This window comes from Polychytrium aggregatum (assembly GCF_025602895.1).
Source record: "Polychytrium aggregatum strain JEL109 chromosome Unknown BJ171scaffold_154, whole genome shotgun sequence".
Classification (NCBI taxonomy): domain Eukaryota; kingdom Fungi; phylum Chytridiomycota; class Chytridiomycetes; order Polychytriales; genus Polychytrium; species Polychytrium aggregatum.
In genome coordinates this window covers 61,853-76,598 of record NW_026516356.1, presented here as the reverse complement: position 1 = coordinate 76,598, position 14,746 = coordinate 61,853, and the positions used below count along the sequence as shown (strand labels likewise).

Here is a 14,746-nt window from a genome sequence, read left to right as displayed (position 1 = left end):
TCGCCACTGCGGCCACTGGACGAGTCCATGCTCGACGTCTCCGAAATCGTGGCCGAAGCCGGCCTGGACAAACGCCTGAAGGCGAGACAGCACTGGCACGTTGCCATCCAGAGTGTCCTTCGGCTGCTTCGCAACAAGGCGACGACCGTCAGTGACAGCAAAAAGTTCAGGCCTCGAACCAGGGATGCTGCCGGTGCGAATATCATCGGTATGGCGGCGCAGCTCGACCTCAGCGCAGACGGCATGAGAGCGATCAAGGGTAAGGCCGATATGCTCTCGGCAGCAAAGGTAAGGTCGAGCGATGCGATTGGTGCAGGAGCTAGTAGACATGTATGAAATTACCAATCGCGCACGTTTCAGCGAGGTTGGGCACCGGCAGTGAGAGTGGACAATGCCGCACATGTGTCCATGACAATCGAGTTAGTCGTACTGCTGAGTGTCCATTCATGACAGCGCACAACCATGGTGTTTGCTGCCGTGGTTCGCTTACTCTTCTTGGGTCCTTGTCGCCCCCTTGGCCCTCTGCTCTGAGCAGATCGAGTCGATCCTGAAGAAGCCCAATGGCTCTCGGACAGCGCAGGACCTTGCCAATCTGGACCGTGTGCTAACCCGGACCATGCAAGTGTTCAGCAAGCGTCTTAGCATCGATCAGCGGCGGCAGCTCTACAACTATATGACCTTCCAATCCGCAAAGCGGGGGACCATGATGATCAAGACAGGAAACCCGGCCGAGAGCGTGTACTTTATTCTGAACGGCCAGGTGCAGCTCTTCAAAACGATGCGAGGCAACACCAGGATAAAGCTCCAGCAGCTTGAGGTCGGCGAGCATTTCGGCGAAGTCATGCCGAACGAATTGATGTCCGGCACGATCCCGCCAAGGGCGTACAACGCAGAGTGCATGACACAATGCGACTTTGTTCGGGTGAATGTTGGTAAGGTGGTCTGCGAGTTGTACGGGAGCGCTGGAACGGGAGCGCTGGAACGGGAGCACTGGAACGTGAGGAGCAGCAACCCGACGAACGGGACAGCAGCCAGGTCGCCGGACTAGATGCCGCCCAACTCATCTCTCCGGATCCGTGTTTACACCGACCAGACGAGTTTCTTCGGGTCGCATACGGACACGACGGAAGCGACGTCGATTTGCGGGTGATGCTGATCAACAGCCTGTCAATCTTCAAGCGCAGCTCGGAAGTTATCCTTCAGAAGGCTGTCCAAGCCTCCCGAGTGCAAAAGTTTGATGCCAACACCAAGATTGTCTACGAAGACACGGCCAACACGCACCTGTACTTTATCGTGAAGGGGAGCGTGCGAATCTCCAAAATGGTGCGGTTTATGAAGAAGTACTTTGGGCCCCCGGTTGGAAAGCGACCAAGCGAGCGACCTCATGCGGTGGTGCCGTGGCTGCCAGGGACGCACATCAAGCGCGGCGATGAGGTTCTCCCCGAGGAGCTCGTAATCATGGACTTGAGCCCGGGGCAGTGGTTCCCCGAAATGGTTCTTCCGGTAGACTTGCAGATCGATCCCACAAGGCTTCCCAAAGCCGATTTCCTGGGCCGTGGAATCGAGGACGAAAAGGCAGAGACCCTGCTCAACAACATGCCGCCGGCGTATGTCTCTGCGATTGCAAACTCCAAGGTCGAATGCGTCATCTTTTCGATCATCGACTTTCTCAAGTTGGCCACTAACGAACAGGTCTCGACGGTCGTGCAGGCAACCGAAGCCCTGCGCATTCCGATCCTGGCGATGCAGGAGGCCTACCTGAGAACCTTTACGAATGCAGACGGCATTCCGATGCTGAACGCAAAGGAAGTCGGATCCACGGGAATGCCGATTCGAAATTTGGACTACAGAGCGGCTGCGTCCAAGCTTGGACTGCCGCCCGTCAAAACCTTCACTGCTCCAAAGTAGAGACTCGAGGAGAATATAGCACGTGGATTGTACAAGCTTGCGCCGATATATGGAGCGCGACCAGAGTCTATGAGCGTGGGTGGTAGTCTGGCTCCATCACTCGTATGCGCTTTGTAGCTGGTGATGTCTGGGAACGCTGGACGAGCACGGATGTACAACATGTTGAAGTGAGAATGGGACGCACCATTCTTTTGGACAGAACACACCGTCGATCAGGCGAGAGCCGTCCCGGCAAGCCACAGTCAGCCTGGATGGATCCAGAGAGCGAGAGCAGCCGAGAGCAGCCGAGAGAAGGAGCGGGAAGAAGCGAGAGCCCAGGCTCTCCACCACAACCCTCGAAGGACAGGCGTCGTCTCTGTCGGGTTGCATCCCAGCCATTGACCGACTGTCGGGCTGCGTCGCAATCAAGCAAAATGAACCCGCTGGGCTTTAGCTCGCACCACGTCCCCGTTACGAGCCTCTCTCAGATCCGCAGCGCCGGGTTCCGTCGGTCGTCCTCGTCCGCAAGAGCAGCACAATGCCAGAAGTGCCTTGGTATGTTGTCGAAGGCGGTCCTGATCTGTCCTCGATCGTGCACATCATGGGCCTCTCCAACACGGCTAGCAAGCGGCAATCCAGCGGCGGCTTAGCCAATTCAGAAATAATCGCCCACGACTAACTCTGTTGGCCTTGATCGTCTTTGATAGGCGTTGGACATTGGTCCTACCAGTGCACCTCCGAGCGGGCATATGTGCAGCGAGCCTCACGCACCAAGCAGTTATCAAAACCTCTCCCGCTGCCCTCAGAGCGGATCGTGCAGCAAGCACAGAGGCGAGGGGTAGCCGACGAAATCATATCGAGGAACGAGCAGCGCCGCAAAAGGCTCAAGGCTGAGGAGAGCACTGACTCTGGCGACGAGAGCGATAGCAGCAGTGCCAGCAGCTCGAGCAGCTCGAGCAGCTCAAGTCGATCGAGCAGTAGATCCAGCAGATCCAGCAGCGGTAGCAGCAGATCCAGTCGATCCGATAGCCGATCTAGTCGGTCCAGCCAAGGATCGAGCAACAGCAGCAAGTCCAGCAAAAGTAGCCGCAGTCGGTCCCCCTCACAAGAACGACCGAGTCGCTCTGATGGACGCAACGCTGCCCGAGCGGACGATGGCGGCCGAAAAGTCGAGCGAATAGCCAGCCGTGATCGAGAACCAACGCAGCACGAAAATCGTCGTGCCAGCATCGCCGATCAGCATCGCGGACGCAGCGGCCCTGGCCAGCGAAACCAAAGCAGCAGCCAAAGCAGAAGCAGAAGCAGAAGCAGGGGTAGGAACAAGAATACAAGAAGCTCCAGCCAAAGTAGCATTGGTAGCTCGAGCTCTCGCAGCGTTTCCAGCGCTAGCAGATCGCCCAAACATGACCGGGACCGTCGAGATCGCTCGCGGGATAGTCATCGCAGCTAGTCGTTGCTTTCGTGCTATAACGCCTGGAGTGCACTGCTCAGACTCTAGAGATGGATCAAAGTTCCGTATCGAATATAGTGACGACTGTGCGCAACATGCCTGCTTTGAAGTGTATGACGGATTCCAGACGTTGCTCGAAGCAGCATGGTCAGTTGAACACTGTATGCTGGAGCTTCCGATGGAAGTACATACCGCCTGTGAAGAACGACAGGACTGCGGTAGCGGGATGGTCTAAGGTCTCCATCGCACAGCGTCCACGAAGCGAAACGAGACATCGTATCTTTGAACCGGGGTTGTCGTTCGTTTCTGGATCTTGAATGCTCAGTCATCCACCATGACCAAGCAGTGTCCAAGGATAGTGTGGTTGCCTTTGAATGCCTCTTGGAAGCAAAGAGGAATACCCATCGAGCCCACAAAGGCTTGGGCTCGCCAAACATCTTAAACAATCCCGCCACCACCAGATGCTAAGGACCCGATCATACGACGATCGACTCGCTCGGCTCGACTGCCCTGATGCCAAGAAACCACAGAGCTGTCCGGATGATCCAATGGATATCGAATCTCAAGACCATGCTCACCCAAAGCAACGACAAGCAGCATCGAATTGTGGGAAACCGCTGATGATATTTCCCCATGTCGTTCGAAAAAAACACAATGTGGACTACGTTGAAGCAAAGCCTGCTACAGTCGGTCCAGAAAGAAACGGGACAGTCACTTTCTGGCCTCAGCTATCTGAAGCCTGCCGAACTTCCGTAGGCCCCAGTGAGCAAGCCGTGAGATTGTTTCCCGTCCTGGTTGGCAATCGAGTGGTTTTGGTTGGTTTGGGAAGCATGGTCTTGAATACACTCGGTCGATCTCCATGGGTGATGATCGACTGGCATACCGAGATCATATTCCTTGAGGCATTGATGTCTCGATCCCACAGCGTATGGCAGCTTGCACAGTGCGGGAATCTCGACCACGGGGGCTGGGAAGGCAGTGTCGTCACTGGACTCGTCTAGAGGGGGTGCTTGACTGACCATTTCAGCGACCGAGGCAGAGCCAGAGGCAGGGCTGCTGTCGACTCTTGGCTGTGCACTTCTTGGTGAAGGGTCTGACGTGGTTGGTCAATCCACAGGAGGGACATGATTTGATGGTTGGTTTCTTGGCCACAGGAGAGTCACTGGGTGATCCTGGGTCGGGGTCGGGGGGTGTCTTTCTCTTGGGAGCCATCTGGCGAGAAAATAGCGACGATGGCTGGTTCTGCCCTTGGGGAAGAGTGAGTCTCCTCAAAACCAGCGCATTTTGGGCTGGCAGATGCTCACAATGGCGTCCTTGATTCAAATCACAGAATGGTCATGGCCAGCGCGCGATTGTATTGGGTAGCAAAATATTTAATCAATCGTCAAAATCATGGGTGTCCCGTTTTTTATTGGATTGACTGCTAAACGTCAGAAAGGGCCTCCCTCGCACGCTCAATAACGGCCCTCGATGAGCCGCACCGACAAATGGGCAGCGAGCACTTGATCAGGGACATTCCATCCCAGTTGCACCTCACTTGTGCCCTTCGATAAGGGACACGATTCGGTCGAGAGGTCTGCCCACGACGGCCTTCTTGAGTTCGTGATCAACGACGATCGGCCGTTGGAGGCGAGCAGGATCTTCATCCAGAAGCGCCAAGAAAGCATCGACGGAATCCAGGGTGGCGTTCTCAACCTGCAGTTTGGCTTCGGGAGCGAGGTTCTCGGTACGGATCGCAAGACGGAGATCGTCAATGTCCATCTGCGAAAGGACGGCTCTGAGGGTCTGGCGATCGACGGGGGTTTCCACATAGTTGATCAGGACAAACCGACCGGGAATGGTTTTCTGCAGATACGATGAACATCCCGCTGCTTTGGAGCAGGTGGGGTGGTGGTAATAGGTGTATCTGGCAGTAGACATTGTGCGGGAGGTGCAGATCGCAGGCAGCAGCGAGATGAACGACGGTCTCATCCAGAAGCCAAGCGGGATCCCACAGGAAATGCGTCTCGATGACGCGCTGACATCTGTCGGGCTGACATTGGCGAGGGCGCGTGGCCGGGGTCATCACCCCAACGAAGGCAGGGGGATCAACGGACGGCAAACTCAATGGACAGGGTCGATTGACAGAGTCGATGGACAGAGTCGATGGACAGGGTTGATGGTCCCATCGAGTCATCTGCAGGCAGCATCTGCGAGTATCATCTGCGAGTGTCATCTGCGAGTGTCATCTGCGAGTATCATCCTCCGCGACTGCGATTTACTCGACTGCGGTCCCCTCCACTGGTCACCCGACGCAGCCGGACGGCACACCGAGGCAAGCCCCGGCCCAGAACAGACCCGAACAGACCCGAACAGGACCAGCCCGGCCAGAACAGGTCTGCCCAGACGGCATCCACCTGGGTTTCCTCGCTGCGGCTGCCTCGCTGCGGCTGCCTCGCCAAGGGTGGCGACGATCCACGTGTAGCCAATTCCAGCCAATGGCAGCCGGCGAGCGGTTTGTGCCGGAAGTGGTCCCGAACTGCTTCCAAAGTGGTCTGTCACAGGTCCGTCCGCAGGCTTGTTCCCCCTTGTCTGGTGCGCCACGCGCCGCCGCCACTGGCCCTCGTGACATGACCAACCACAGCGCCGCCGACCAACAGTCGCCATGTCTGCAAAAAAAAATGAGGGGGGTGGATGCATCGCGAGCGGCTCTGACCCGGCCTGGCATGGCCGGCTGGAGACAGGGATATAAATAGACTCCCTCCCTGGCTCGTCTCTCGGCCTCCATCGACACCGCCTCGACACCACCTCGACTCGAAAGCATCACCGCCCACAGTGTGCAATCCAGTCTGCAATCTGCAATCTGCAATCTATCACCACCAACACCAGCACCAACACCAGCACCAGCACCAGCACCAGCACCAGCACCAGCACCAGCACCAGCACCAGCACCAGCACCAGCACCAGCACCAGCACCAGCACCACAGTCTGTCCTCAAAATGGCCGCCAGCAACCTCGTTCTCATCCCCATCGACTCGATCTCTGAGCTCTCGCGAACCGTCATCCTCCACGCACTCAAGCACAGCGTGGTGGCCACCGACAATGTCGAGATTCTCCATATCATCAAGCCGTCGCTGTGTAAGTTGCGGGTCCCGGCGGTGCATGGAGTGTTGGTGCTGTGTGTGGCTTGTTGTTCTGTCGATCAGCGAGTCAGTCGGCCAGCCAGTCAGTCAGTCATCTAGTCAGTCATCTAGTCAGTCATCTAGTCAGTCATCTAGTCAGTCATCTAGTCAGTCGGCCAGTCAGTCGGCCACCCGGCCAGTCCTTCAGTCGCACTCACATCCTTCGCATGTCCCGACGCTGCCCCGTTCCTCTGTGCTTCCGCTCGTTTCTGCTTGCCTCCAGTCTCTGCCATGCAATGTGCATACGAACACCGCGAGATCGTCGAGGTCACCCAGCGCCTCACCAAGTTTGTCCAGGAGATTGTCCAAGCAAGCGGCGTCGCAAACAAGGTCTCGCTCAACGTGATCCATGGAGAGGCCAAGGGCCACATCATGATGGAGATCAGCGACCGCGCTCCGCGACTGGTTGTCATGGGTGCCCACCCACATGGCCCCCTCGCTGGCACTGGTGAGTTGGTGTGTGGTGTCTGTCTGTCTTTGCGGTGTGCCATGCTGCTGCGGTGCAGTGTGGCCTGTTGATGCGGTGCAGTGTGGTTTCTCTCGATCGGCGACTCCAGGATCGCATCAGAGCAATGCCGAGACTGGCCAATGTCGGCCACCCACTCCCACATCCACCCACAACCACTCCCACAACCACCCACTCACTGTGTCTGCTTCCATTGCCCGCACATCCCAACCGCCACCCCAACCACCCGTCTCGTCTCCCACAATCTGCAGGCAGCATCACCGGATATGTCTCACAGCGATCCCCGTGTCCCGTGCTGGTTCTGCCTCACTCCATCGCCAAGACTGCCGTCCCGATGGAAGGCAGCAGCAGCAGCATCCCGATTGCTGCCTGAGCGAGCACCGTCCCCGCACCGTCTCCAGCACCTTCTCCACCACCGTCTGCAACTGCGTGACCCAGTCTCTCTTGTCTCGCTGCTGCACTCTGTCCCGTCTGGCCTCGTTGCTGCGCCTCGTTCTCTCCCAGCCGCAACCCGTCGCCCACCTGCTCCCTCCGCTTCCTGCGTGCGCCTCTATATCCCCGCTATGTTCCCGCTATGTTCCCGCTATATCCCCGCTATGCTCCATCATGTTCTCGATGTTTCATGCGTGTTTGTTCTCCTTATTTATTGGCCGGCGTTGGTCCTGGATCTGTCGCCTCTGGCGGCGATGCGATCCCGACCCCGCTGTTCCCGGCCTCCTGTGCGATACCATTGCCATTGATTGCCATGGGCTGTCTCTGCCGTCCCTGTCCCTCTGCCATTGGCTCGATCTGCTTGAATACACACATTCGCAACCAACCTCGTCTTCCGGCGATATCGGATGGTGGTCCGAGTCCATTTGGCTCGCAATTCAAGGCAACTGACAGACTTGGATCCTTGCCTTGTTCAGTCCGCACTCAATACTCTCAAATAGACAGATACTCCATTGACAACAAGACATCTAGTCTGGGGGAGGTGCCCACGCACATGGACAGGACAGCGAGTCGTTCATGCCAGTACATGCGCTTTGGCGATCGACAGATTTAGCCATCCAGTTATCGCGGAGAGACCTGCATGTTCCAGCGAGCTATTCTCGCTTTGATCGCTCGCCACTCTTCCGACGATGTGGAGTGAAAATGGGCACGTTTGTGACGTCCGTTCAGGAATGGATCGCTGTGTACGCCCGCTCACACGGTAAACTCATCCAGCGTCCGCTGCCGATAGCCGCCGTTTCGACTTGGGTCCTCGAGCCGGCTGACTTTGACATCGCCACTATCAATGCCTTTGATGTAGCTTTTATAGATGCACGGGTAACCGTGAGAATGGTGTCAGCATTTCTATTGGCAAAGAATGCCGCGCATCATGCTGAACACCCACTCCTCACACACCGCCCTGGTACCAACCTCATATCTTGGGGGGTAATCAGTATGTACTGGCAGTGTTGCTTCTCGCGGCTACGGGCATAGTCGATCAAGAACTTCATGCTTATACGACGGTTGACGGCATCCTGAAGGGAGGACAAGCGTAGCATATTTAGAACGAGACGAATGGATTGCAGGATCCAAGCCCACTGAATGCGATCGGCAGTGTGGGCTCTGGATATGCCTCCACAACCCGGAGGAATGACGCACCATGAAAACATCGAACTCGTCCAGGCACCGGAACGGATTGGCCATGCCGTCCCATATGGAGAGAAGCAAGCAGATGGTCGAGAAGCTCTTTTCTCCTCCAGAGAGTGACTTGGGATCTTTGGATGTTGATGACTTGTTGCTTTGTGTCTCGGAATATAGGCTCTGGGCTTTGGCTTGGTCTTCGACCGACACCTAGATGGGTAGAGCAACACAGCAGGCAGTCAGCAACGCTAGGTTGGCTTTCCATGCCGCCGAGATGTTGTTTATGCACCGCGATGCTAAGCTCGGTGGAGCGATAGTTAACCAGCAGCACCCATTCGCGCCGCATACCCGCAAAAACAGTCCACCATCCCGGAATTCCAGCTTGCCGTCGTATCCGCGCTTCTTCATGATTTCTTGGAACAGCAGTTTGGCGCGCATGATGATGAATTCGCGGAAGGCAACGAGCGAAGAGGCACGGATTTCGACAGCAGACTCAATCTTATCCTGGAGTCCTTTGAAGTCCTTGATCTGCTTCTTGATGCGGTTGTACTGGGTCACCTTGGCTTCATACTGCTTCGACACAGCCTCCTTGTCGCCGTGCCTGGATAGGCAGCATAGGTGCGTGGTGACTTGTTGTTAGTTGCGACAAGGATACTACCCGAAAATGCTGAACCTGAGTGGTGGTGGGGCGACGGCAACAGATCCCGCGCAAGGCATCCCGACAACTCACCGCTTGGCCTGCTCAGTAGCAAGGGCTGCTACTCGCGAGATTTCCTTTTGGAGAACCTCGATGGTTTTGTGCGTAGTGATTCGCTTCTGGGTGATTTCAAGAGCAGTCTCCACAGCCTCGTCGATCTCACTCGACTGTTTGTCGTATTCGCTCTTCAGATTTTCGAGCTCGCGGGAAAAGTCCTCGATCTGCTCCTTGACCGTGGCAATGGTTCCCTGTATCTGATCTTGGCTCTCGAGGTAGGCGTTCAACTCTCGCTGTGTGGATGGCATTAAATGTCAGCCCCGCACATGTAGTCCTTGCAGCATAGCGGTGGGGGAGGGCTATCGGTGAAGCGATCGTTTGGGGGCTGATGACCAGTGCGACCTGTGTCATTCACTCGTTTGCGGCACCCACCTTGAGCTTGTTGACCTGCTCGTGATGCATCCTGTTCTCGGCGTTCAGCTGCTCGATTCGCTGCTTGATTGGTGTGTCCTTTGCGACCAGGTCCAGCCGCTGGCGCTCGACGATCGTGAGTTTTTCCTGGGACTCATCGAGCTTTGCCTCCAGGCTCTGGGACGCCAAATACGGCATATTATAAGGACATGTTAGCTAGCTGCATCACGAATCAGGGCCGATTCCATCGTCCCACAGCCACACATAGCAGAAGCGACAGTTACAACGACAACCCCGTGGCAGCCGTGAAGCCAACATACGCAGCCAATGCTGTCGCCGCATCTTGGGATCGAAAGCACAGCAGTGCTACTCACATCCAGTGTGTTCTGGAGGACATGGATTGTTCCACGGTTGGAGTCTTCAGAGAGTTCCGTCTGAAGATCGTCGATTCGCCGATGCAAGTTTGTACTTTCACGCCTCAGCTGGTGACTGTTGGTCTTTAAACAAAGGCGCACGTCAGCAAATGGTCGTGGCAAGACTAGAACTTGAATGATCATGGCTTTGACCATGAGAATGGACCCGGAACGAACCTCGAGCTTCTGCCGCTTCTTCTGGCGGTCATCAATCTTCACCGAGAGCGCAGTGATATCCATGTTGAGGGTCTCGAGCCGGTCTGCGCTCTCTTTGAGGGCATCCTGCTCGGCACTACGGTACGGTGGATCAAATCAGCGCGATTCACGCTGGGTTGTAGAATTCTTGGTACAAGCGATGCCGATTCTCGCGGCCCGGGATAGGGACTCACCGAATATCAGACTCGATGTTTGTAACAAGCCGCTTGGCCCCTCTCCATCGGTTGAGGGCAAATGAGCCCTCCATGCCCTTCTGACCACACTCGTACAGGTCGCGTCGATCGTAGATCCTCCGGACGTTGTGAGGCATGCCGTTAAAGTGCGCAATCATGTCCAAGCCCTCGACACGGGAGTTGACCAGCGCGATACTCTCGATATTGTGGTTGACCACTAGACACATGAGTACAACCGGATTGGTAATCTGTTGTTTCGGAAAGGGGTGGGACGCTTCAGTGGGCGGCGGCCTGAGCGGCAGACTCGGGCAGAATGCAAGGGCACAGCCACGCCGTGGACAAGAGCCTGGCGAACATCTCGGCATCCGGCTGGTTCATAACGGCATTCGCTGGCTGGGAGCGACCCGGGTCTCGATGGCAATCAGGCGCAGTCCATGCTTGTGCTCGTGCTGCTGTATATACTGACCTCGAGCATTCGATAGATCGTCACAAATTTCTCCTCAGGCTCTCCAGAGGAAAAGTCAAAGTTCCTCGCGTTGGTGTATCGAATGATCGGATTATCGCTGCTCAAAGCAACGCGCCAATGCAACGGAGATACCTGGTGAACAAGGGATGCAGACGGCAGATGTGCCCAGCACACTAAACTCGGGGAGTGGCGCAGCGTCGGTAGTGCTGGACAATGCAGTGACCAGATATGGCTGCAATAGCCAGAGCCTACCTCCTGAACTTTCTGAGGACGCCCTGGAGAGTCGAGATATCTCTGTTGGAGCTGATGGCAAATCCGTTCAGCGTTCGGCCGAGGCAGGACTCGATCACCTCGCCGTATCGTGCATCTCGCAGCTTGACGAACAATCCTGACGACGCAACAATTGACAAAGCGGTGTCAACTCAGAGTAGGTGCAAGCATTTGGTAAGCAAATCGTTGTGCGGCAACAAAAGTCATGCCGGACGAGAGCAGTATTGGTGGCGAAGGCATCCGGATGTCATCGCCGGAGCACAATACCCACCGAGTGGACCAACCGGCTTGGATCCAACCCATCGACCAGCCCTGTCGAGTCGATCGATTTCTTCAAGAATCTTGGGCATGGCATTGCCATAGACGAGCACGCTGTTCTGAGTCTGTTGCTGCATCGTTTCGATGCGCTTGCGGATGTCTTCAACCTTTCGACTCAGCCCGCCTTGATCGGCGCGGGCGTCTTGTCGCTCTTGGGTGAACCGCTCGAGCTCTTGATCGATCTCATCACGCTGGGCAGCCATCTGGGTGGATTTTGAGGCGAGGTGTCCGTCAAGATAGGCCGAAGGTCGTGCTGATGCTGGAGCAATATATTGCCCACAAACGCCATTCGCCTGACGCACCGCGACGATTCAAAACTGCTGTCCGACAAAGCAATTGCCGTTTGCAACCTCTCACCTCTTCGAGCTTGGTAGTGATTTCCGACCGGCGTTCCTTCATATCCTCCAGCTCTTGCTCCCGCTCAGCGCGGTTACCGCTAGAGACATCGGCACGATGGGTGAGCGATGAGGGCGCGGAGGATGCGATACCACATCACCGCGACCAGCGCATTCACATATGCCTCCCCCTTTGTTCGATGACGAACGGCTCAGGGTCCATCCGTACCTGGCTCCCAGACGCTTCTTCTCGGCCGCGAACTTGGCTGTGATCTTGTTCTTTTCAGCCGTCAGCTTGCGGATCTCTTCCTGCACTTCTTCGTTCTGAGACAAACACTCGCGCAGCTCGTCCTTGATTTGGACGCGCTCGTTCTGCAGCTCTTGAAGGCGGCTGGTGAACACTGGTGACGACAGAGACTCGATCTTTTCCCGACAGCGCTCAATGTCCTCGTTCAGCCGCTCTAGCTCGGCCTTGTACGCATGGAAGTCGAAGATAAATTAGAGAGTTTATCGGCCAAAGTGCAGGCTGCCGCTTGCAGCCCCTGGTGGTCGTTGGAGTGTGACAGTGGGCGGGGGAGCGATAGATTCCGATCGGAGGCGACGACGCGAGAGCAATGCTGCAGCACACAACACGCAATAATCCTGTCTGTTGTTACTTACATTGTTCTGACTGACGTGCTCTTCTCGTCGGTTGATCTTACGCTGTCGCGATTCGATAGCGTCGTGCTGCTTCTTCAAAGCCTGTGGTAGCGAGCGGTCAGCTGCATCGTCTGACACCACAACGTCATACTACCCTCTTGGACAAAGGGCAGTGTTCACGCACCGACATATGTCGGTGTATGCGTGCGTACCTGCTCTTGATCGACAATGGTCGCCCAGATCAGCTCGTTCTTCAAGGAGTGGATGGTGTCCTGGTAGTCCTCCATTTGCTCAAGATCCTGTCGGAGAGTCATGGTCAACCACACCGCTGCGTACTGGGCCCCGTGGCACCAATATGCCTGCTGCAACAGATGAGGATAAAGCAATGATCCCACCTTCATCCGCTCCTTGAGTTTTACGATGTCATCCTTGAGCTCAAGGATTCTCTGTCGAAGATAAGTTGACGATGGTGAGCACAGCATCCCCGATGTTGCTGTTGGATTCGGCTTGTGCATGCACAAGTCTTGATCAACAGGCCTATGTTGGCTTGTGGCCAGAGCTGATGTGTTTCTCGACAAGCAGCTGCGGGACAATATACCTTGACCTGGACCTGGGTGCTTTCGCGCATCTTTTGCAGGTTCTGCTTGATAATGCTGTAGTCATCGTGGAGCTGGCTGAGCTGTGTGCCTTTCAAGAAAGCCTGCGACAGAAACCGCATTTTTTAGTTGACGATCGTTGGTCGGGCCAAATTGTGATTCCAACGCCCGGAGAAAAAAAAGTCATAGATTGCTGGAAAGGAGGGTAAAGATGGAACTTCCCCTCTCGACCTGGAAATGGGTCGACAGTGTCCAGAATGGCGTTGGGATGTAGACGAACCTGATACTTTTCCTGAGGTGTGCTGTTGCCCAGGAACATGCGCGCTGTATCTTGCGTCAGGATGGCGAGCGGGTTCTCGACCTGAATCTGGAAGTGGTCGCAGATTGCTACGAGGTCCTCCTTCTTGGTGGAGACGAGGGTTTCTGAGACGTGGTGTGTGATGATATCAGTGTAAGTTGGGTGCTTGCATGTCGAGGCAATAAATCTTGGCTGGACGGCAGTATGGCTCAAGGCGGGAGAGGGTATGCTGCTCTGGTCTTACTGTTACTGGACATGATTTTGTAGGTGTGTGGCTTGCCGCTGTCGGCGGTGAGTCTGCGAGTGATCTCGATGAAGTCGCCATATGTGCCTGGCTCGAAAGCGTCCTCGCCAGTGTTTCGAATCCGGACAGTGATCTCAGCGGAACTGTAAGGAGGGGCAGAGCCAAGGGCGGCAATGCAACAGATGGCGTCGATTACGAGCTGTCTCATCACTTCCAAGAATGGATCTGTGCGCCTCGATCGTTTGATCCGGATATGCTGTGGGCAACCAGATTCTGTGGTACCTCTCTCCTTCCTTGATGAAATTCTTCAGATTCTGGCCACGATTGGTGAAACTCGCCTTGCCTCCAAGGCAGATCATCAGGCCGGTGAGGATGGCGCTCTTTCCACCTTCAGGAGGCGAAGCACAGCGAGTCGAATCAGATCCGAGGCTCAAGTAATGCGGTTCTGTGGCGATGTGCTGGTGCGAAGAGGACCAAGGCCTGTCCAAATCATACGGGGTGTGGTCTGGCGGCTGGACACTCACTGCCGTTGTGGCCGATGACAAAGTTGATCTTTGGGTTGAAGTCCACAACCAGATATTTGTGGCACATGAAGTTGACCAGCTCGATGCGCTCGACGGTGCCACAGTAGCTCTCATCGTCCTGCGTTGGTTGCAAGGAAGAATGACGACGCCGTTTGACACGGGTGGTCATGATCCGCGGCAGTGTCAATTGGACGGATCAAGCATCGGTATACCGATAGAGGGGGAGGCATGCAAATATCGTTCAAAGATTGAAGATCGCCGTGGATCACAGGCAGCGGTGCGGGCTGCTGCAGCCTTGTCCATCCTTCAGCGGCACTCGCTTGGGGACGAGATTCCAAGGATCTACGATGGCCCTCGCCGATGCGATAGCAACAGAATCCGCACCTCGCAGTGCTTCTTGGACGACCGGAAGTGGCCGGCATCTTCGGACTTGCGCTTTCGGGATCCAGAGAGGATGTCGGTCTGCGAGTCTGAAACGGGATTGTTCTGCGAAGCATCCTCCTCGTCAACAAGGGCCGAGGCAGCGAGTCGCAGATCGGGAGGATCGACCAGTGGCTGTTGGGACATTGGAGGA

General features: G+C 55.9%; 1 protein-coding gene across 1 annotated transcript; it reads right to left on the bottom strand.

The window, feature by feature from the left end:
• Positions 1-8,149: 8,149 nt before the first annotated feature.
• On the bottom strand, positions 8,150-14,739 carry BJ171DRAFT_482429 (P-loop containing nucleoside triphosphate hydrolase protein; the record flags this gene model as incomplete). Its single annotated transcript, XM_053108953.1, has 23 exons — positions 8,150-8,255; positions 8,366-8,469; positions 8,594-8,785; positions 8,924-9,176; positions 9,306-9,562; positions 9,702-9,857; positions 10,055-10,162; positions 10,271-10,385; positions 10,483-10,730; positions 10,949-11,080; positions 11,121-11,154; positions 11,201-11,336; positions 11,490-11,739; positions 11,894-11,972; positions 12,101-12,342; positions 12,532-12,612; positions 12,723-12,956; positions 13,109-13,189; positions 13,387-13,529; positions 13,649-13,791; positions 13,931-14,036; positions 14,173-14,290; positions 14,557-14,739. The coding sequence occupies 23 exons, from the start codon at positions 14,737-14,739 to the stop codon at positions 8,150-8,152; spliced, it is 3,501 nt and encodes a 1,166-aa protein (XP_052961613.1).
• Positions 14,740-14,746: the final 7 nt, after the last annotated feature.